Raw genomic sequence first — 23,445 nt, 5'->3', positions numbered from 1 at the left:
CAAGCTTGTTAGCTCCAATAGATGCTTCCCTCCTTACAGAGAATTTTGGTTAAATATGTCTTGCGTGTGTACCTGGAAGAAATACACAAAAATCCTGATTTTCATGGAATTTTCCTAAGCTAATACTAAACTGTAGTAAATATGTAGTGCAGCTGGAACTGAACAGTTGTTTTGGTTCTTTGTTTGGTCCTGTTTTGGATCATTTGCAGAAGTTGCTCATGTTGTTTCATCCGCTCTCTGTTCTTCTCAAGGTTACTCTCTGGCTCTTATCGTGGGTGGTGGATTACAGCACTTTCCCTAACCATAATCTCTTTCTTTAAAACTGGACAACAGTCAGCCAAAAAAAAAGCCTTTTTTTTTCTTTTTTCTTTTTTTTTTTTCCCAAAAACCAGCCCTTATTTGTACTAAGTATGTTTGTTCTGCCAACTGGCAGTGCTGAGTTCGCTTAGTCAATGCTGAAAGCATAGCATGGGTCCGTTGCTTTGGCTGATCGAAGCATTAAAAAGCTAAGTGCTATTAATTTATAAGTAAAATAGTAATGATCATACCCTGTCTCTAACATTTTTGAAAGAAATGTATTAAAAAGATGTGGAACAGTTGATTGGGAGATTTCTCTTATCCCAGTTGGTTCCAGATTTGGATGCAGAAATCATTCGTGTCCTCATAATAATGGAAAAAATGTAACGCCAGGTTTTATTGGCACCATGTCTTGAAACGGAACAGCAGAATGCCTCTTCTGAGCTGGGACTTCTTGATCAATCGCCTGTCTCACTGTCCGTGACATGTTGACACAGGCACCGTGCCTCGCAGGGGTGGAAGGGCTGGATGCTGAGTGCCTTGACTCTGTTTGCTTAGGAGAAAGCACAGCATGTGAAATAACACGCACTGGTGACTTTCGGTTCTCTTGTGTAAGGGTGGGAGGGAATGTATGAAGATTTAGGATAAAATAAAACCCCATAAAGGCTTGGGACCTGTAACTTGGGGAAGCAGCACTGAAGCTGATTTCCAGTGAGTCATATTCACCAGCTTCATCTCTTCTTGTGTGAGTTTTTCTGTTTCATTTTACATTGTAAGTAACTTAATCCAAGGGAAATGAATATATATGTATGGAAATAAATGTAGGTATGTGAGAGCTATGGCAGTAATACTGTAACAGTGCAGGAATTGGTAGGGGACAGAAGAGAACCAAAGCTCCTACCAGCAGTAGATGCAGATGTAGGTAGAACTACTTTAGCATCACTTTTTTCAGTAAATAGAATTGAATATAAGATAATTTGGGGCTTCTACCTTTGGCAGTTAAAGATAAAGAAAGGAGTTAGGGAAGCAAAGGACATGGGGCGTAAAAGGAATTTTTAAAAATTAAATAAGTTGCTAATGAAAAATAGCGATCTTGGCATAGCAGGGATGCATCAGCACTAGGATGGGGACTGAGCCAGAGCTTGGCTGGCGTGGTATTTTTCTCCTGACCTCTCCTGAGACTAACTAAGAACATGGAAGAGAAGGGTGATGGAGTTGTAGCCAGTTTTGGAGCCTCACAGTGCATATAATACAGAACGGGGTGTCCGGGAGAGCCATTAACTGCGAAGAGGGTGGGAATTTAACAACAGATTGAGGATTAGTGCTCAGAAAGCAACGTGCTAAAACCCTAGAATAAACACCCCCTCAGCCGGACCGGGGTATGGCAGGCTGCAAGGGGTGAGGTGTGGGTGTACGCTGCGGAGCACTGAGTGGATTATTGACCACGCGTGGGGAGGGGCAACAACGTCAAGCAAAGATAAACTATCGAGCCCGGCAGTGCTCAAAGCAACGCTGCCAGCGCTTATATATCAGGAGCGGCAGGGGGGTTGGAGCCTTTTCCTTTGGTCGTTCCTTCTTTTTTTTTTTTTTCTCTTTTTCTAAGCCCTGTGAGAAGCTTCTGTCAGCCCCGGATTTATGGTGGGGTGGAATCCAGACCCTTCGAAAGGAGCCTGCTCTTGGGGTTCGTGCTGCTGGCAGGGAGCTGGGGCAGTGCAGCCCTGAGCAGGCACGTGGCCAGGAGCCAGCTGCAGAGCCCACCTCCACCTTCCTCCTCTGCTTCCCACATCGTCAGCCCCAAGCATTAAAAGCTAAGAAGAACGGCCTAAGAACACAATTTTGTAGGAGAACAAAAACACCTTTTGGTTCATTTCATTTTCTGTCTGCTTTCTGAGGCTGTAAATGGCATTAATTGCGCATTTTCAGTCCTTTTGCTGAAATTACGAAGACAGAACATCCTTAAAAAATCAACCAGTGGAGCTGCTGAGATTTTCACGCGGCTTTTTAGATGAGAGGCTCTCTTGTGAGGCTGTCACTAAAACTACAAAAAAGCTGGCTACACACTTTACTGGTCTTCTGCTTCGCTTTGTAATTGGGCAAAGCAGATCATTTCCATTCCTGCACAATTACACTATCCCCCCTTATTTTGTTGCAGCTTTTAAGATGAAATTTGGAGTCTGGAGATGGAGGGGTGGGGTTCTCTGCTTCTGTTGAAAAGAAGTTGGTGAACATCTGTTGATTGTGTGAACAAAGAAAATACTTGGTGAAAAAAAGTAGTATTTGATATAAAGTAGTTTAAAAATTGATGAAATTGCAAAGTCAAGCACCTTGCTTAGGGGGTACCAGAAATAAGATTAATTTTGAAACTCTAATCACTTCCTTTCCTGCACATGTGTGCAGGAAACTACAGTTTGTAGTTTTACATAAATGCTTTTCTGTAAGAATTCTGTGTGCAGAGCGGACCTTACACACGGAACAGGGCACCTGAAGTCACTGCATGGCTTTACCTTCAGGCTTTCGGATCTAGGTTTAGCATTTACGGTGAGCATTTATGGTATCGATCCGTGTAAGCATTTACAGTGTCATTCTCTGAGGTCAGGGATGGAGTTTTGCATCTGCAAAGTGCAGACATCATCCTTTCATGTTACATCATCCCCCTAAAAAAATAGGTTGTTTAATAGTAGCAAAATAATAGCTTGTCGTTCTGTCAGTGACCGGCCAACCTCAGAGTGAAATCACTAAGACAGCCCGATTTGAATATCGTCGGTAGGTAGAGACTAAGACAGTAGACTGAACAATTAGAAAAATTGAAAATTATTTCCTGTTTGTCCATCCTGTCTGTCTCATGCAGTGACTGCGGAAATGAATTTTGTGACTGCTGGTTGTTAAAGCAGTTCTGTCTCAGCTTTGTAGGGCAGAACGGGGCCTTTGCAAGTCCCCTAGTTAGCTCCTTTCCTAAGGCAGGCAGGTAACTGCAGCTGGCATTCTGGACAGAAGTTTATGTGAACTGCTCTTAAATCTTCTTCCAGTACTAACGGACATGGTTTAGTGGGTGATACTGGTGGTAAGGGGACGGTTGGACCAGATGATCTTGGAGGTCTTTTCCAACCTTCATGATTCTTTGAGTTGACATTCTGGTCTTAATGTTTTTTATGCTTTCGTGTGCTGGTGGGACTCGGCGTTCCTACCCATGCCTTTGAGTTGCGCAGTCCTTTGCTACTTGCATTAGTCTGCTACATAGAGATGGTCCAACCACTGAAACCCTGTTTTCAAATTCCTTGTGTGAGCCCGTTCTCCAGGTTCTTGGTGTCCTGCTCCCAGTTACTACTCGCCTCTCAGAGATGAAGGCTTCGAGGCACTTTTTCTGTCCCTGCTATCCTCCAAAGCTTTCCTCTCTCCACCTGGTTCTGCCCCATTGCTTACGTGCAGCTCTCCTGCCGCTTGTGGGCAGCGAGCCTAGCCCTGGCAGGTCAGATCCGTTCGCTGCTCGGACAGCTTTTCCTCCCTCTGAGAGATGGCAGCCGGGCAGAAGCATCCCACGAGCTGGGTTTGGTGGCTGGCAGTCTGTCAGACCACGCTGACGCTCTGACAGCACGACGTGTTGGGCAGCAGCTCACACAGACCCGGGCACAGCAGTGGATGGGACGCCTGCTTTGTCAGAGGGTTTCCCCACTGCATTTCAGTCAGGAACGACGGTAGGAGCCGGGCATCTTCGCTTCTGTTCCACTGTTGGGTGAATACAGCTGTCCTGTTCCCCATCACCTTCCATTTCCCCTGCACGGTGAGCCTTCAGTCTCGCCCTGCCCATTCACTCATCACGCCTCCCTTCACTTCCAGTTCAGTCCCAAAACGCAGTTTCCTGTTCCCTCCTCCTCTGCTCTGCCTTCCAGCCGAGAGTTTCTTCTCTTCGTGCCCGTGTTGGCTTTCCTGGAGGCAGACAGACAGCTGACACAAAGCACTCGCAATTTAAATGACAGAATCTGGATTCGCAGCAGCCGTGAGCTGTCACTGCAGAGATGATCCCTGTGAGCGTCTCTAACCTTTGCTGGAAGCGTTCACGGGGAGAGGATGGTGCATCTGGAGCCTGCCTTCACGTAGGCACTGCGACTGGAGCCTGCTCAGTGCTGGGAGGATTTCTGAGCAGGTTTCACATTTTCACGTTGAGAATTTCGTTTGGGTTTGACCTGCAAAGGTTTGCTTTGAGCGCATGCGGTCTACTTGGTGTGACCAGAAACACTTGGAAAAACAAATCTGGGTTACAAAAAGCGTATCTGTAACTTGCAAATCAGGTTTAGAAAACTTGAAAAGATTCACAGAGCATCAGAAGGGTTGATGACAGACACGGAACAGCTTTCCTGTGGGGAACAGTTTAGCAAGGTAGGACCCTTCACTCTGAAAGAGTCTGTAAGGGGGGAGAATGACAGGATTACAAAATCGTAGGTGCCCTGCGGAGGGTGGCTGCGTATCAGCTGCTCAGTTTAATGCAAAAAAACAAGGGTTTGTCAGGTGAAACTTTCAGGGCCAGATGCAAAATAAAGGGAGGCGATTCTGTGCCTGGCAGACGGTTGTCTAGACTGACGTGGAAATCCGTGCCAGAGGATGTTGTGCAGTGAGGGGGAAGATTACGTGAAATCAAGAGCAGACCGGGCGAGTTCATGGAAGAGAATTTGAGAATTACTGAATATTTAGGGATAGCACCTGTTTCAGGAAGGCTCTGACCTGAAAATACGTGGAGGCATGGCAAGTATCATGTGTTTGCCCTGTTCTTTAATGCCACCCATGCTGATCGTATTTCCAACACCAACCATACCGGGCTGGCTGGACCTTTAGCCTGACCCAGCACGGTTTTCACTAAGGAGCCCACTCTGGTGTACTTCACCTTTTCTTTAAGCATGGTTTCAAAGAAAATACACAAAGTTTGCGTCACGCAGAACAACATGGCTTTCCATTCCCTAATGCGGCTGAACGATTTTGATGGAACTTCCTCAAAAAAAAAAAACCTTAAAACTGATGCACACTGATGGTACATAAAAGCATATTTGTACTTTTTACATCTTAAAATGCCAGGTAAATGTGGTGTTTTGCTGATGGTGTTTGGGGGGTATTTTTTTTTTTCTATTTGGAAGAGTATCATGAAGTAGATGATGCGGAGGTAGAACTCCAACTGTGCTGGTGTGAAAAAATTGGGGAGCAGTTATTGTTTAACGTCGTTTAATTGCCTTGCACAAACTGAGCTTGAAAATTCTTCACCAGAAGTTCTGGAGATTGTATGGACTGCCCCCACCTCCCTTCTTTTTAAAGCAATTGTACTGTGTAAGTGAACTGCTGCTTCCAAAACCACATCTGTGGAGCAGTACAGGCTGTCAGACAACTTGAAAATTTCACGTTGTCCTGTGATTCGGTTTCCTATGGGAAGGAGAGTGTGGTGTGTAAGACATTTAAATACAGCTTGCACCTGAGAACTTCTGCGTCTTTTTCCATGTAATGTCTTTATTTTGCACTTCTCATACTTCTTCATTCGTAGTGTTATTAATTCAGGAGGGAGATTTGTTGGGTTTCTCTGGCTGTATCAATGTGAAGCCATCACATGTCCTGTAAGGAGATTTCTCCAAAATTTGCTTCGGCAGTTTTCCTTCAAGCTTCTTCATTATCCAAGGTCAGATATGGACAGGAGATTTAGAAATAAAAAGTTAATGTTCCATACTTCCCTAAATTTTCTAATAACTTCACCTCTGTGAGTATCTCACATATTAGAGCCCACACTGCTGCAGATCACTGGCATTGTTTGAAGTCAGAAATCTCTTTTTTTTGGTTCAAGTGTAGCATGCAGGTCTTGATTTGAATTTAGGTAAGTGATACAATGGTGTATCTTCACTAAGGAGAAAAACAACTCACTCTTTAAGTAACACAACATAAAATGAAGATAAAGTTAGTGCATTATTGCAACTTGGCGTAGGTAAATAAGTAGTAGATCCCCTGCAGTGTTTAATTCAGCTTTTTAGCATATGTGAAAACAACCGATAGGGTTAGCTGAGAGACTCATTCTCAAGGCCAGTTCCCATCAGTCTGCTTTCATAATCTGTACAAACAGTGCTCTGAAGTTGTGTTTTGCTCCCAAGCATTCCATTTCATTCTGCCGAGCTTACTTGTAATTGCAAATAATACTTGCATAAAACCAGTTTAAAATTCTGGAACAACTTTGCCGACACCACGCAAGGTTTTATGCCTCTCCGTTTCACCTTTCAAAAATGCCAAAGTGTGTGAAAAAAGGCATCCTGAAGGCATTTGTAGACACTTGGGGAAATTATTGCATAATTCATTTAGAAGCAAACCAACCCATCGCAAAAATCTAATGACGCCCTCTTCGCCTTCTTTTTATTTTTAGAGGAAAAACTGTAATTCAGTCATTATTGCAGTAAATGGCAGTAGTGTTCCCCTGCACCACAGAATTTAATGATAAGGCAGTGGTTATAGCTAGTGGATCTTACTGGCGTTGCCATGCTTTGTGTTTCCTCAGAGATAATTCAATGCCTTTTCCTGCTTAAGCAGCAGCGATGACCTCTGCTCTTAATGCCTAGGCTGTTGGGAAAGATGGATGCACAATAAATCTTTGCTCATTGGTGTGCCCTAGGAGGCTGGGAGGGGTTTGAGAAGAGGTAAGAGGAGGGCATCTGGGGTGTTGAATCCATCAGTCTTGCGTTTCTTGTGCTGTTGACAATTTCAGTTCATCTCTGTAGGATTTTTGGGTTCCACTGTGCATATTCCCCACAATAAGGGTGCCACTGCCGATCCCATTGAGGGTCACACTGGCTCACGGGGACCAACCTGGAGTAATTCCTGCCAGCAGCACAGCAGGACTTGAGCAGACACCAGCATAGATCTGAGACGGGGACCCCGTGTAGACAAGGCATGCTTAAGCCAGCCTGCACATCTGCTGGTTGGCCAGGAGCCTTGGCGGACACAGGACCCCGGTGCCATTTGCCATCTCAGAAGGACCCAGGAGGGGCTTCTGCTTTCTTTTGGGAGTGTAACTGTATTGGCACATGGTGCTCTTCGAGCGATGGTAAGCCTGGTGGCCAGCCTTTATTCTGTTAACCAAGTCTTTGAGACTCAATTTTACCTTAATTCCCTCACTGCATATTTGCAAGCGAGCCAGAAGATGTTTCTCCTTCTCTGGTTCTAATTTAACATTGTGCAACTGGTTGCCCAATATCGCATGTGTTGAAATGAAACGCTTTGAACAGGAAAGTTGGTGTTTTAGGATGAGTCCTAATGACTATATGTCATCGCTTAAGTAGAGGAAATAGTGACTGTTCTTCTCCCTTCCTCCAGGATTAAATGACTCCAGGGCATTTTGTTTTCTTCTGTTGGGATGCGGACCATGGAGGGTTGTAGCATCTTAGATTGTTGTCAGAGGGCTGAGTCACTTCTGCTCGTGGAAGAGACTTGTAGGAGATAATGGCTGCAGCGGGTTGCCGGGATTGACGTGTTTCTGTTTAGAAAGGGCATCTCTGGGACCTTCTGGGAACATCTGGACCTCCTGTAAAGGTTTGGTAGGAGCAGACATTAGCTTCAGACACTGATCTCATTGCCTCTTACTGCATCTCCTAAATCCAGTTGTGTGTCTTGTTTTGTTCTGAACTTTTTTTTCTCCGAAGCACATTAAGATGTGCTTGCATACAAATATATGAAGTCCTTTGGGATGAGGTGAGTTGTCAGCACCTCCTGGCAACAAACCAGCTGTGGAATTTTAAATTTTATATATATGAAGTAGCATTTGTTCTAGGAAAATTCAGGAATTGGGTTGAAATTAAAGTAATGATTTCAAATTTTCTCTTGGAGCACCATACGTGTATCTTAAATGCAGTGAGCTTAGTCTTCCCTTTTTCCCTTAGTAGCTTCTAAAAAGATACGTGACACATCATCTCCTGCTTGTTATCCCATTTTGAATTAGCCTGTTCTGAAAATATGCTAATTACGATAACAGATCTAGGGTTTGATCTTAAGAGTTGCCAATATCTCAATTTCATTATCTTCACCGTGAGAGCTCTTCTTGCACCGCAGATTTAGCTCCTCTAATTGCATGTTGACATATGGAAAGTCGATTCGCAAGTACTTGCTGCTATCCTCAGATGATGCGAATAAAAAAACTCTACCTTCTGCCCGTGCAGACATAACTTAAAATATTTACTGAGCGCTTAAACCTAAAAGGCTTACGTGATGGAAGTGGCCACTCCGTACCTCCTGACAAACCAGCGATGTGACGTGTTGGGGAGTGGAGGAATGCGGCTTTCCTGCCAAGCTTCTCCAGCGTCGGGGTGCTGGCTCGGCTTGTTTCCAGGCCTTCGGGGGCCAGATGCACTTGCAGCTTATCAGCATGCTCTCTTCGCCCTCCCATGCAAGTGTGACAACTCATTTTTTTTCCCCCTTTTGTAATCCCTCCCCTCTTGGCTGCGGTCTGGCAGTGCTCTGCTTTTCCTCTCTCTGACTCCTGCGTCTGCCTGTTTGCGAGCCTTCAGCGAAGGATTCCCCAGCTCTTCACCCGTGGTCCTCAGCTCTGCTGGAGCAGCAGCAGCAGCAGCACAAACCAGCTGGTTCCTGACAGCATCACAGCTGTCCACACCGCTCCAAGGAGTAGCTGTGAAGCTCTCAGCTCTTGCTGTTTCGCTTCCCTCCTCCTGCACAAAGCTCCTGCTGGAAGTCGTGGTACAGGGGCTGAAGTCTCCAGAAGTAGCTGCTTTACCCCCGCCTGCCTTTTGAAAACAAAACAAAAAAAGCTTTAAAAGTCGGTTTATTATTTTCATTACTCTTTCATATTTCCCTTTTATACATCGTAATGTTAGCACAGGTTTCCTGCGACTTCACTTCGAGGAGCTTTGTTTCTTTGCTCGTAATTATCCTCAAGCCTTTCAGTGAGTAGCAATTGTCTGTCCTAACAGGATGTGTGAATAATTATTTATTCCACTGTGGATAATCTTGTGCTTGTAACCAGTGTAATTTATATGCCATTGTGCTGCCTGTTTAAATCTCTTAAGTCTCCTCACAAGTCTCTCTAGTCTCAGCTAGCCTAAATAGCTTTGCGTGCCCGCCTTACAAGCTCTGCCTGCGAGGTCAGATCAGGTTTCGCTGCCAGTCTGGTGGGTTACACGCGCTGACATAGGCAGCAGCACTGATTTGGTGCCGTGCCACATGGAAAGCTAGCTTGTGAGGCAGATGTATGTCCCATTCTGCCGTAACTATGCGTTTTTCCCCCCAGTCTCATGCTGCGTTTATCCTCATTTTCTTCACATCACTTTTCCTTCGAGTATCTTTTCGTAAAGATTTCGGGAAAGCAGCAAGCATTTACCATCAGCTCAGGGGTTTGTGCTCAGGCAGGATCCGTGAGGGACGTGGGACCTCGGCCGGAAAAGTGGAGGTGAACATTTCCTATCGGTACTATGGCAGGATATTAATTTGAGTACCAGGAACCGCGCCTATTTTACCTGCCCACCAACCTGCATGACCCCAGCAGTGTGTCTGCCCTGGGGAAAGTGCAATCCTGCCTGTAAGTGAAAGGAAGCGGCCTCCTTTCGGGCTGAGTGCTCCTGACATGCTGCTCCCCACGTTAGGCTTTATCTGGTATTGCCAGCCCTGTAATAGCAGCACAGTTCAAAGGTGTTTGATGTACCTCGCTTTTAATTGCTTTCATCTTTCTTTTTCCTAGCGTTGCTCTGTGGTGCAGGCAAAAGACCTGTCACAGAGTGTGCTAAATCAAATCTGAGGTGGCTTTGCTGGGTTTTTGGGGTCTTCTGTTCCAAGCTGGAACTTCTATTTTTTGTTTATCTTCTTCTGTCGCTGCTCAGACCTCACCTGGCAGAAAAGCACAGGTACTCCATATTTTCTTTCCAGTATTTACTGGGAAATGTGTGCAGGAGTTTAGCCTTAAGATTTCCCCTTCTTCCCACGTTACCTCCCTCCACCCACCCACCCAACGCAGCCCAAAACCCAAACATGCCACCTTGCAGACGCACTTAAATCTATTTAAACGGGATCCAGTCAAAACGAGGCCTCCAGCCAAGAGCCTGATTCCCTCAGGCATCTTTCTGGGGTCTTAGGGGCGGGAATATGAAGAAAACAGAATTGCTCATTTAAGCATAAAAATGTGTTAAGTGGCCTTCCTTTAAACTAATGCAAACTGCATTAGTTGCAGAAGTTCACATTTTAAGTTTGTGGATATGTTTATTACAGAAATATTTTTCAGAAGCTTCCATATGATGTGCCACAAGGAGTGCTGTCAGAGCTGTCATTTCAGTGCTGTTGCGACGTTCTGCATGCTAAAACATAATTGCAAGTGGTACAGGGATGGCTTAACGGTCACAGCTCTGTAAATACAAATTTCCTCTAGCCAAACTTGGAGGCACTGTATTGTTTTGGTGTGTGAAAGGGGGTAGTTGGATCTGTGTGCATCATATGCTGTGCTGTGTGGGACTGCAGTCATTGCTGTGATTTTCCCAGGCTGTTTTTTCTCTGAATAAACCTTTTGGTGTATAGGATATGCACGCTGTGCTGTTATACATGGTGGCAGTGTGCTTATAGGAAGTGTATGTGGAGCACACAGGCACTGTGTACAGAAAGCTTTGCCTTTTCCATGATGGCAGAGCTGAGGTCTTCCAACGGGTGCAGGATGTGAATCAAGTTGTTCCTCGTATACTTTTCTTTTTTTTTTGCCCAGTTTTCTTCTGCCTTTTAGCTACTGGGTGTCTGGGGATAGTGGTGGACCCATCTCGTGCTAAGAATTTTTGAACAAAAAGATGATCTTTTTATTAAGCACTTCGACATTTCCTGTTTATTTATTTGAATCATGCACTTCTGCAAATTCAAAGGTTCTTTAGCATAAGTGTAAGTAGGCTGGAAGTAGTTAGTCCTCCTGCATGTTGGGTTCTGGTATCTGACAGCACTTCTGAGCTATTGTTTCTTTTTTGTGAAGGGTTAAATCGGCATGGAAGTCGATCTGGGATGGAATATCTCTGCTGTTTCCCCCCTCCCTCAAAAGAAATAATTATCTTCCCTCCCGCAGCGAACAACTCTGCGCCTTTTGTTACTGTGGTGAACGAAGCTCATTAGGACAAGGAGACTTAAAACAATTCAGTCCAACTCCTGGGTATGTTATCCCATGGAAAAACCAGCCTTTAAACAAGAGCGAAGCCAGCGACAGCACCGATGGAGCTTGCGAGAAAACTCCAAGGCAAAACTCAGTGCCGCGCAAACAGAGAGGACAGAAGAAGTAAGTCAGTTTTATGGTTTTATGCTTTTCATTTCTGTGCAGCTCATGAAGCATGTCTAGAGGTACTTGTACTGTTGCATTTGTGAAAATTTGATGTGTTTCGTTACGTAGGTTTGTTTGTTTCTTTGGTTTTTGGTTTATTTTGAAAGAATTTAAGCGGTATAGGAAAACAGGTGGGAATTGTAGAATATCCTAAGTTGGAAGGGGCCCACGAAGATCATTGAGTTGAACTCCTGGTTCCACCCAGAAATGGTTGCCTCCTTTTCGCTTCTTAAAGATTAGTTTCTCTATTTAAGTGAGAATCCTGACAAGAATATGATAGAAAAGATTATTTACAAGTTATTGTAAAAGCACAGATCTTGTGAGTTCAAAGTATGGGGGCTGGGGATTGGACCCAATGATCTCTTGAGTTCCCTTCCAACCCTTACAATTCTGTGTGATTCTGTGAAATTAAATTGAAGACAGTATGCAAAAGGATAGAAGATAATGGATTTTTGAAGTGCTATTTATTTTGTACAATAGGGTAAATAGAAACCTTTCCATCTCTTGGAAGCGTTTTCCCCGTGTCCTCCAAAACCGGTTCATGCCACTGTGACAGGAGAGTCACACACACAGCGTGTTCAGTACCCTTTGAAAGTGGTGTTCATTGGCTTTCCTAAAACGGTGTTGTCAGTCACTGAACTAGCAGTATCCCGTGTCCTGTCTGGTAGGTGCCACCTTTCAGTACCACAGAATCCCAGCCCGGTGAGGCTGGCAGCACCTCGGGGTCCCTCGGGCCCAGCCCCTGCCCCAGCAGGGCCACCCAGAGCAGGGTGCCCAGGCCCATGGCCAGGCGGCTTTTGGAGCTCTCCAAGGAGGAGACCCCACAGCCTCTGGGCTGCCTGGGGGTCAGGGGAACCTCCTGGGCTCCAGGCTGGGCCTATGGCCTCCTGTCCTGGCACTGGGCACCACTGAGAACAGCACTGAAATACCTCCAGGCATTTATAGACGTTCCCCTCAGAGGGGAAGCACTCCAGGCCCTGAATTACTAAACTCACTAATTCTGAAAAATTGCAGGAACACACACACACAACTCCGCAGAAAGGTTTTATTAAAGATACGGTGACGACGCTTTGGCTGTGACTGATCAGACAAGCGGGTTGTTAGGCTCAGCCCCCAGTGGGGCCGCGCTGAAGGTCGGGAATTGGCTGTGGGTGTGGGGCCGCCGCCAGCCCCGAGGCCCCGCTGAGGGAAGCTGAGGGGAAGGGAAAGGAAAAGAAGGGAAAAGAAAGGAAGGGAAGGGAGCAGCAGCAGCCCCCTTGCTTTAAGATGGAGCCACAAACAGGGTCCCACAGCCGCTGGCAGGGTGGCTGTGGCTGTGTGGCACATGGCTCTTTGCCACCCAGCTTCACTCCTAGGGGTGCCAGATCTGCCAGGAGCGCTTTGGTGACGTATTTTCGGCTGGGTGTGCCCAACGAGACTTGTTAAGGTTCAGTGCTCGGGCCCAGCTCGCTGGCAGAGGTCGTTTTGTGCTTGGCGAGGCCGACAGCACGCTGCCGTACGGCTCTGTCAACATCATAAAAGTGGGTGGTGGAGGGTGCTGGTGGGGGAAAACAGCTTGTCTTCAGCCTCACAGAGCTACCCCGTCCCCTCACGCGGTTACTCGGTGTTTGATATTCACGTCAAATAGTGCCTTAAAAAAAAAAAAACACAAAACCACAAACAGGCTGGGGCGGAGCGTGTGTCACTTCAGGATAAAACTGCAGAGTAAATGAGGATGTTTGCTGACTGGATTGGATCCTGGGAGAAATGCCGTGTCAACCGGGGTTAAATTTTTTATTTTGTTTTCAATTTTGGTGTTTTGAGTGGTGGTTTAACGTTGGAACCAGCTCTGCTGAGCATGGGGCCTGTTCAGGAGGGAGTTTTGTAGCCCAGAGCGGGTTAATTCGGTGCTCTGTGAGGGGCATCGCACTGCTGATGGTGCTGGAGCTAACTGTCATGAGTCATTAGAATATCATTTAGTAATTAAAAACTTTTAAGCTCTCTCTGGCAGTGCAAGAGTGTTGTTACTCTTTTTTTTTTTTTTTTCCCACAAGTTTTTTTATTGTTTTTTTTTTCCCCGTATATTTCTGAATGTTGTTTTTGGAGTAGAGCACAGGTAGTATTTAGGAAGGCAGAGTTATCACTGGTTACAAGTCCGCTGTTTACTGTGGCTCTTGGCACCAGCTCATTGGTAGTGTCCTTTTTTAGTGGTTGTATGCAGGAGAGCACTCAGCAGAGAGGTATTTTTATGCCGTCTCAACTCTAGAAACTCAGAAGAAACGGCACATGTACAGCTTAGAGTTACTAATGGGGGAGAATAATGAAGTTCAAAGAACATCAATAGAAAAAAAAAACACACCACCACCCTGTTTCCTGCTAACCACTGAAGCATTGAATGAGGTCAGATCTCTTGAGTAAGTAAGCTTAATGCAGATCCTCAGATGTCCAAGATAAATTTTTGCCTGCAGGAAATAAAGGAGGAGGAATCACCACTTCCTTCTGTTAGTTGACTGAGTGTTATTACCTGTTTTCTGTTAAGATTAGAATTGGGGGAACAAATTAATACAGTTAGAAATGAGATATTCCCATGTCAGCACAAGATAGTAACCTTTATATCACTGGATTTGTGAATCCCCCTGCATTTCTTCTGGCTGTCCCTACCCCTCCCTTCTTTTCTTACTTATCCTCTGCAACTGAGGTTGATGCTCCCCACCTTCACCACCCTCTTGCCTTCCTTCTACACCTGTTCTTCCCCAGAGTAACACAGAGTGCCTGCTGTTCCTTAATTCTCCATTCCTAATGTTGGGCAAGTTTTAACATTAAATAGAAGAGGATTAAAAAACAAACAAACAAACAAAGTGTGTATCCTGAACAATAGGAGGAGAGCAAGCTGCAGAAAGGGGAATTTTATCAAGCTCTCTTTTGACTGTTGAATAGTAGCTTTAACTGAAAACTTCATTAACCCAAAAGGCGTTGGGTTAGAGCATGAGGAAGTCAGATTTTTGGTCATGTAGATTATATTTTAACTGTGTTTGGAAAAATTGGTTTTCCCTGAGTTTTTTATCATTTACAAGTATCTAGCTAACTGAACAAAGTGTGTGGTCACTTCTGAGTTTTGTGTTTTTTTTTTCCTGCTCCTTGATACAGATCTCGATCGAGTATAGCATCATGTACAAGTGTAAGCACCCAAACTGCTTCTGACGATCAGGTTGTCAAATTCTGGGATGAACTCAGTTTAGTTGGCTTACCAGATGACATTGATGTTCAAGCCTTATTTGAGCCAACAGGTAAGATACGTTGCGCTTCTTCAATGTTTCGCATACACCAGCAGCTGCAATGACAATGAGTGAAGCTATTCAGCTGTTGATTTTCTGTTTGTAAAGTATTTGATTGTGCTTTCTTAGCTTTTACTGTTATGTGATGTTTCTGTATAGTACTGGACAGAATCTTAGCAAAGGGATTTGGCAGGTCGTTTTCGTGGTTGAACTTAAGGATCTTGAAGATCTTTTCCAACCTAAATGATTCTGTGACTATATGAGGAAATAGTTTTAACCTGCTGCTGAACTGTTGTTCAGGTAGTTAACATCTTCAGTATCACAGTTGTATTTTGAGGAGAAATGAGGAAAGAAATAAGACACAGCTTAATACACTTTTTAAAGTCCCAATCCTGTAGCCTCACCTAACTTCATGCTGATCTTACAGATTATCTAAAATAATGGAAGGAAAGATTTAAAAGAGCAGGTATTCATAGAACAATAGAGGTAAAACACACTTGCGTGTTTTTCTGTTAGAAAACTGTCTGGGTTGTCATTTACTCTTTTGTTTTAATGTAGCTTCTCTTTTTATTCAATTACGAATTACTTTTTCAGAAAACATCTATGTCCACACGCTTTTGATGCCAGTAGTCCACTCACATATTTTGACTCAAAAAATGGAAATACATTTCTGTTTAAACCTGTGCAGTAATATAAATGTTATTCTTTCATGAGTGTGAAAATTGATTTCAAAGTCTAATTTAAAACAACAACTTCTGTCTTAAATAGTTATACTACAGTGTGTGGGGATGGGGATTTGATCAATATAAAGTATTTTGTCATTATTATTTGTAGTGGACTCTTCCCAGGCTATTGCAGAATTGTTGAGGGAGTTTTTTGTGGCTGAATGCTTAAGTTGGCCAACTGCAGTATCTAATTTCAGCAGCTAATGCACAGCATTGTTTCAAATCTAGGAAAAAGCTGTCACAGAATTCCTTTGGAAGTATTCATCGGTTACACTGTCTTTTCCCATGGCTGAATTAGAAACTTTTTTTTACGATATACCCATTGATTTCTGCAAACTCTGTTTTTAAGCAGATACTCATTTACCAATAACACGTTTGTATTTAAATCTGTATTACGCATCTATTGTATTGAGACAGTTTTCTTCTGTGGTTCTTCTGTTCATGCTATGTTTTTACCTTTTAAAAATTTTATGTAGAATTCTAAAGCGTCATTTGAGCATGTTCTACATAAACGTACAGATCTACATGTGGTCATTGGGAAACATTTTAAGAGTACATATATAGACAAATGTTGTCTAGAGTTAAAACCAAGACCTTTTTGTCTGTCTTATGCACAAACATGTATATACCCTCTTATTAGGATTTTATGATCAGGCATCTGAAAGCTAGAAACAGATGTAGAGAATATGCTAAAATGAAGTGGAAGATGTTTTATATATCAAAAAATTGCAGTATATTTGGTATCTGATAGTAACTGCATTGTATTTGGTATATGATAATAAGGGCATTAAATGTTACAACAAGGAAAACAGGAGGAAGAAAGACTGCTCATTTTCTCTGACAAGTGTATTCTAGTAGAATGCAGTTCGATATTTAAAAGAAATGCTCGATAGAGTTGTAAAACTGAAGCTCTCCTTTCCTCACAATGCATTAGGTCATTGCTGGGCTCATCACCGCTGTGCGGAGTGGTCAATGGGAGTCTGCCAGACTGAAGAGCAGCTATCGGTGAACGTGGACAAAGCTGTTGTCTCAGGGAGCACAGAAGTGAGTAAAAAAAAATTAAATTAGAACGTTTGAACCAGTAGGGAAATAGACAGTGAGATGGGGTTGAAAAACAGGCAGTAAACTAATGCAATACAAGGGATGACCAACAGTATCCATGTACAGATCTCTGAGTTTACATTCATCGTAAGGTTTTTTTGGACAAGTATTCATGATAAAATCTACTCTTGCAATATATCATAGAGGCTGACTTCAGGACCTGTATGGGATAGCTAGATTGTAAAAGGTACATGGCTGACCAAAATACAGACAAAAGAATAGTTGAATTCATGTTAGCAAATGCCCTGCTCGGTAGAGGAAATAGTTTTGGGTTTGCCAGTTTGTATTCTGAAGTTGTGTGACTCAAATACAGGAAAAAAAATCCACTATTACTTTTATACTAGTTGCAAAGAGGAGGTGGTGTAGGAAAGCTGGTGTTCAACACAAAGCCTAGGTTGTTGTTAGAAATACTGTTAGAAGTACATATACAAATGTTGACTTTTAGTTTGGAATGGTCATGTATTTGGAAAAGTAAGTACCTTTGAAAAGGGCAGCCTTCTGGTGTCATTTTGTGGTATCACGTTGGAGTGAAGATGAGACAGATTTCCCATTGATTTACCACATGTAGGTATGCTTTTTGGTCCTACTTAGTCATGTCTAGTAGATTATTTTAATAATTTTAGTTTCTTATTAATTAATTCTTTATTAATCAGTTGTGCTGTGAGCAAGTCTGCATAATTTTGCCATTTTTTTCCAATGATCATGCTTAGGCGTATTTTTAATTGATTCTTAAAGTTTTTCATGCATTATATTAAAATAACAAATCAATGTGTATGATGCCAGTAAATGTTCTCCATTGTGTGGAGGAAAAAGCTGCTTTAAATCAGTCTTTCAATACAAGCTGTATAATACAGCTTTCCTTATGCCATCTGCTTTTACATACACTCATATTGAATAAATGCTTTACTTTGAATAATTTAATTGATTGCTGTGCTTCTGCTTTCAAAGTAAGAGACTATTCAGAATGAATGAACCTGACAGAATTAAGTTCTAAATGAGCTCGAAGACGTTAAAACATTCATATGTGTGTGTGCATGTATAAATAAAAAAAGAATGAAATGAGCATCCAAAATTTGACATTTCTATTTCCAAATCTCACTGCTGGAAAGTTTTAGTGCCTTTTTTTCTGGATGATTATGGTGGTAGATTGTTGCCATTTTGTGATCTGCTCATTCCCATCAGTAGTCAATTTCTTAATAATATTCTGTCTTATAACAGAATCCTTCTGATAGTGTTCAAGCTTGTCTTTTTTGCTCTATTGAGTTTCACCATATTTCGATTATTTCAGTTCCAGTTCTTTCTCTATGGTACCTTGCTTCTCCCCTGTATTGATGGTGTTTCAACCTCCTGTCATTAGCACATTTTCAGTTTTGAATAGATGTTTATAATGTAAATATTTAAGGATTTTTGAAGAATTCATTTCCCTGGTGAAATAGTTTCCATTTCAGGCTTGCCTTTTCACGGTCCGTTGTTTAATTTCTCTACTAATCTTCTCAAATCCTGCAAATAATTTTTTAGACACATCTATTGCACAGTGCAGCACGTAGAGATGAGAGATGAAATTTGCATCGATTGCCATTCTGCATATTTCCTATTCAGTCTTTGCTGAAATTGTTGAGAAACTTTCTGCTCTGCAATACAGCAGTTGGCCAACAAAGAGAGAAGCTGTTTTGATTATTCTGTTTTATCCTTCTTGGGAGATCCTCGGGGAGAGCACAGTAAGAGCTCAGCATTGATTGATTTTGGAGGAGTAGTTGGACCAAATGGGACATCTTTATCCCACGGTCACACCAGGAAAGTTTTGGCTTCTGGTTTTTCAAGAACTAAGCAGCAAACCCTTTTGTAGTTCTCTGTTTCTGACTGTGGAGCAGCAATGTGGGGGCTGATTGGAGTTGTGTGTAACTGGTTTGGAGCCGAAGTAATCCCTGTTTGCTTGTTGTGTCCAGGCTATATTGCTTGGTAATCATTTTTCACTGGCCTCAGTGCTTTCTAACCTGTCACTCAGCTAAAAAAGGCACAAAAAAGTGTAAGGTGTGCTGGAAATACTCTGCGGTAGTGGAAAAAGTAGTTGCTGAGAACAAATTTTCTTTGTGTGAGACATTTAAAAACGTTCTGAATGAGAGGTATAGCAGTCGACTTAATGTATGGTTTTGCATTTACAGCTGCTCACATTTTGCATTTGCTAAAATTCTGGGTTTCTTTCTAGTGTGATGTTGCTGCATTTTAAGAGTAAAGTTTCTATTTAAATGTTCTGAGCACTGTTGGCAATGCAGATGCAAGTATGTGCTCAGGGCTTACAGAAAAATGGTTTAAATAAGAACAAGCTGTATGTTAGCTCCTCTACTTGCCACCAAATTTGCTTTGCTTTTTTTTTTTTTGTTGCTGTTGTTGGTTGGGGCTTTGTGTCTTCTTGGAAGTCCCTCTGGCATTCTATGGGTTTATGATGTGGTTTGCAGCATTGGAATCTTTCTTCAGCTGGGAAAGTATGTTTTCTTTTCTTGATGCTCATATACAGATGAATTTTTGACATGCAACAACCATTTTCTTGATAGTAAAGTTCTTTGGTTTGGGTCTTTTAAGTTGCGGAGAGCATTTTGGAGCTTTACTTACCTTGAGGGTCTCTTAAACTTACAAGTTACAGTCATGTTTCTCATTAGTTAGGATGTCTATTGTTTGCAAATCTGTTCTAACTGGATATGACAATGTTTCTCATTACTCTGTTTACCAGTTGAGATGTCCATTGGGCTTCACTGAACTCGTGATTGCATTAATAAAGCTTGTGTGGACATATTTCATTGACCTAGTCCAAAGTATGTATGTTAATTCATTTTGGTTTCTTCTTGGCTTTGTTTTCTGAAGGTTTAAAGTACAGTACAGCGGAGATTTTGGTGTGTGTGCACGTCTCTCAAGATAGCCTGCTTAGCATTTCTTTTTTCTTCAGTTCTTTCTTTTGATTCACTCAATTTTCAGGCCTGGCAGTTTATTTACTCAGGCATCTGACCAATTTGTTACGTGCATTTGCATCTAGACGTATGTGGGCTCTTTGACTTTCTATCAAAGTCTTGGTTTTGCCTCTGTTTAATATTAATGAGTATTCATACATATATATATATGTGTGAGGTGTTTAAAATCTTATTCATCATGTTTTTTAACTGACAAATAAAAGCTGGAATGTACTGGTAGATTTCTGGTAGTAGCTGCTGCTCTAGCCCTTCTGGGTGGTATGGTTGACTCGTTTTATCTCATTGCTTACCTTGCTCATCTGAGCAACTGAGGGTTCCCTGACAGCCTCAGAAGCAATTTTTAAGAAAGCAAAAGAAGTGGCGATCCAGTTGGCAAGCATGGTGTCAGAGCATTATTCAGGAAGACTCTTTAAGGTATGGCAACTTAGCTCTGGAGCTGTAGCAGTATGTAAATCTGAACACCCCAGTGTGGCAGCTCATTCCTATGCTGCTTTAATAGGCTTTTTTGGGGTTCGAAAACCCCATTTCATTTCAAGTTTTGAAAAAAAATGGCTTGAGAATATGGAAAGCAGGAGAGAAAATTTCAAGTGATTTGCTTGATCCGAAGCCTAACTAAATTGCTTATAATTTCTAAGCGCTCTACTCGGTACATAAAAAATTACCATAGTAAAGAAGTTGTCATGTTGTCAGCTTTACGAAGATAATCTTTAATCGGTGAGGTCTTTCTACAGATCTTTGTGGTAAGATGCAGAGATGGTATTAAATGGAGGCTTAGGAAAATAAGCAAAGGGGGATGATTGAACAGAAATCACAGGTTTTTCTTAAAAAATAATGGATGTGGATGAGCAGAGTTGTGCTTTTTGTTGTATTCAGCACGGTGTTTTCTTAATTATGCTGGTTTTTGGTATTTGGAAGAACGATACAGTCTGAACCTTCCTGGCATTACCATTAAAAATGGAGGCCTTTGGGGCTTGCATCTGCTCAGCTTTTAACAAGAATGGTGTTTGAAATATTTTCAGGTATTTTTAAATACTGCTTTATAATCTCCTTGTTTATTTTACATTTATCGTTTAGGTGGCTGTTTCTCTCTGGTCTGTTGAGGAAATAAGAAAGTTTACTACTCGTCTGCCTCACATTGTCTAGCCATAACTCTTCTTTATGCTGCAGAGACCCACGTCTCTGCATTATTCTCTAATTGTTGAGAGCTCTGCTCCTGTCTAGAGCATCTTGCACTCGAAACTACAACAGTGTGCATCAAAATTGCAGGAAAGTGCTTTAAAGGACCCTGGTGGGTTGGACAGACATTAGCAGCTAAGGGCTACGTGGTTTGGTATAAAGGGGAGGTGATGAGCTGTAATGGTTTAGAAGTTGTGTAAATCAGAATGCAATAAGGTGGGCTTTTCTTTTTATATATGAGCACCTCAATTCAAGGAGTGAATTTAAGAACTCAGTAGCTAATGTGTTTGAACCACTTCTGAACGCGCTGTGCACAAGAAAGGAATGTAATACTAATTTTCCCAGCCAGCTTTCTCTTCTGATAAAGTGTAGAAAGCAGTTTACAAGTCTGGGAGAATTTATCAAGGACACAAGTCAAAGAAAACAGTATTGGTGGAAACCAAAAAGGAGGATCCTATCTGCTTAAAGGCTGAATAAGGGAAACATAACGCTGATGAAATGTCTAAAGCAGTCATTCCAAAATACTGTATTACTCTGTTTCCATTTCGTAAGATGTGGATTTCTGTTTGCTCTGAGATTCTCTATAGCTCCTTGCATATTTATCTACTTCACAGCTTTCATTTTCCCAGTAACAGTCAAGTGTTTTTTCAGGACCAAGACTCTTGCAACCAGATAACTGAAAAATTGCCGGCGTCTTCTCCCACCCATCCATATTTTTTTTAGTTAATCAGGGCAGTATCTTCTCTCTGTACAAGGCAGCTGTTTTCAGCTCCTGCTGAGTTTCTGCAGGCTGTTTGGCATCTTATCATCGCTGAGAACTGGAGGAGTTGTTGCTTTGCATAGAGGCAGGCTAATCAATAGCATCTTGCCTTGTTCCAAACTGTAAACGATCTGCTGTTTTGACACTCCTCGCTCCTGGTAAGCCCTTTTTCACATGGTAACACAGTCTTTAATTTTTTTTTAAAGCATTTTCCCTTGATTTCTGCCACCAGAGATAGCAGATCCCTGTTTGTGGATGCTTCCAAGTTGGAGCAATATAACGAGGCTTATGTATTAAATTCTCACTCTTTTTTTTTTTTTCTTAAAGTCCTTTCCATCTACATTTTTAAGTTCTTTGCTCCAGATTGAATTCTAGCATGATGCTTAGAAGCTAAACTGCAAGGAAAAAGTAAATTGAGGAGAAAGATGAAAACCAGTTAAAAAACAAAACAAAACAAAACAAAAAAAAACTGTACATGTTTTAAGTGTTTTTCCACATTTGGAAGATATCCTCACCCCTTAGCCTCAGTATTTTCCTTGTCTTGTTGAGTCTTGTCTAAGTTTTTAGTGGCGTGCATGTATGTTTACTTGTGCTTCTTTGCACGAGTTGAAGATTTGGCTAAATTGATATTTCCTTTTATTATTCCTTGTGCGTGAAGGTAAGTGTGCACATCTTACAAAACGAACTTCACAGACTGTGAAGGATATTTAGCCACAGCAATTTTTCAGCAAAGTTTATTTTTGATTACTACAAAAAATTGTGAAAATTGCTTTAGGTTGCAGAATTCCGGAGGTAGGGACGCTGCTTGGCTTCATACACATCTCAGCCAAACTGAACAGAGCATGTGGTGATTTCCTTTCTCAAGGTAGAGAGGAGGATTTGGAGTTCCTTGATGCTTCAAAGGTTCCCTTCTTCCTGTTTTGTTACTGCAAGAGCTCGTAATTCTTAAAGCCAAGGGAAAATGCATAAAGAATGCCATCTACCATTATTTCTTCTGAGCAGAGTCTTCTGTATTTGCCCATTTTTCAAGGAAAAGCTCTGTGATGTGATACTACATGAACAGCTCAGGTAGTCAGAAGCACTCCTCACACCTCTGGAGTTGCAGTGCTCAGGCACGCAGCTTCTCTGCATCTCCCTGCTCTGAAATTTGGGGGTGACTGCCTTGCTGCTCTGTTGGAGTGGCTTCTGATTTTATCTTGCCAAGTTTATTTTCTGTAGTTGCTCCTCTATTGTGTTTTGATGCAGGAAGAAGTATTTTTCCAGAACACCATCTGTAACTTTTTAACGTGTTGCTGTTACAGAACTCTAGCACAGAAGGTGCTGGAGAAAGGCTGGAGGAGTGTCATCGTCTCCTCAAGAGGACAATTTAATCTGCTTCTGGTCACTTTGGTGGTTACACTCAGTTCCTAGCATGTTCCTAGAAATGCTGTGGCAGTTTAGCATTGAGGGCTACCAGGTATTTCAGTTCCCCATGAATTTCCCTCTCAATACTTACTCACTCTTCTAGGGACTTGTGGCCATTTTCCTGCCAATGATGACAAGCCTTGTACTTCAAGGAAAGCCATAGTGACATAGTGTAAATTGTCTTCTCTGAACTAACGTGTTCCAGAACAGTTTGGATTCTGGTCACCTAAAGCCAGGTCACTTGTGTCTTGGAGAATGTGAAGCCGGCTGTTCTCACAGCCTGTTAAATGCCATCAGGGACGCTCCACCAATTAATCTACACCAATTTTTCAAAGTCTGCAAAGCAGCCATGACAACTTAGAATTACCGTAGTGGGTTTTGTTTGACAGTGTGTAATTCATCTGGGATACCCCTGCATACCATAAATGATGCCAACACAGTTCGGGTAAATCTGCTGAGGTTT

General features: G+C 42.4%; 1 protein-coding gene across 13 annotated transcripts in view; it reads left to right on the top strand.

Moving 5' to 3' along the window:
- KMT2C (lysine methyltransferase 2C) overlaps window positions 1–23,445 on the top strand; it is a 195,648-nt gene that overhangs the window by 59,265 nt on the left and 112,938 nt on the right. For all 13 annotated transcript variants that reach the window (XM_082753717.1, XM_082753715.1, XM_082753716.1 and 10 more), the window contains 3 exons: window positions 11,351–11,557; window positions 14,726–14,865; window positions 16,513–16,622. In XM_082753717.1, coding sequence (XP_082609843.1) covers window positions 11,351–11,557; window positions 14,726–14,865; window positions 16,513–16,622 — 457 coding nt within the window. The remainder of the gene's footprint in view (window positions 1–11,350; window positions 11,558–14,725; window positions 14,866–16,512; window positions 16,623–23,445) is intronic.

Source organism: Aythya marila (genome assembly GCF_965140915.1).
Source record: "Aythya marila genome assembly, chromosome: 2".
NCBI lineage: Eukaryota > Metazoa > Chordata > Aves > Anseriformes > Anatidae > Aythya > Aythya marila.
This window is presented reverse-complemented; position numbering and strand designations above follow the sequence as displayed.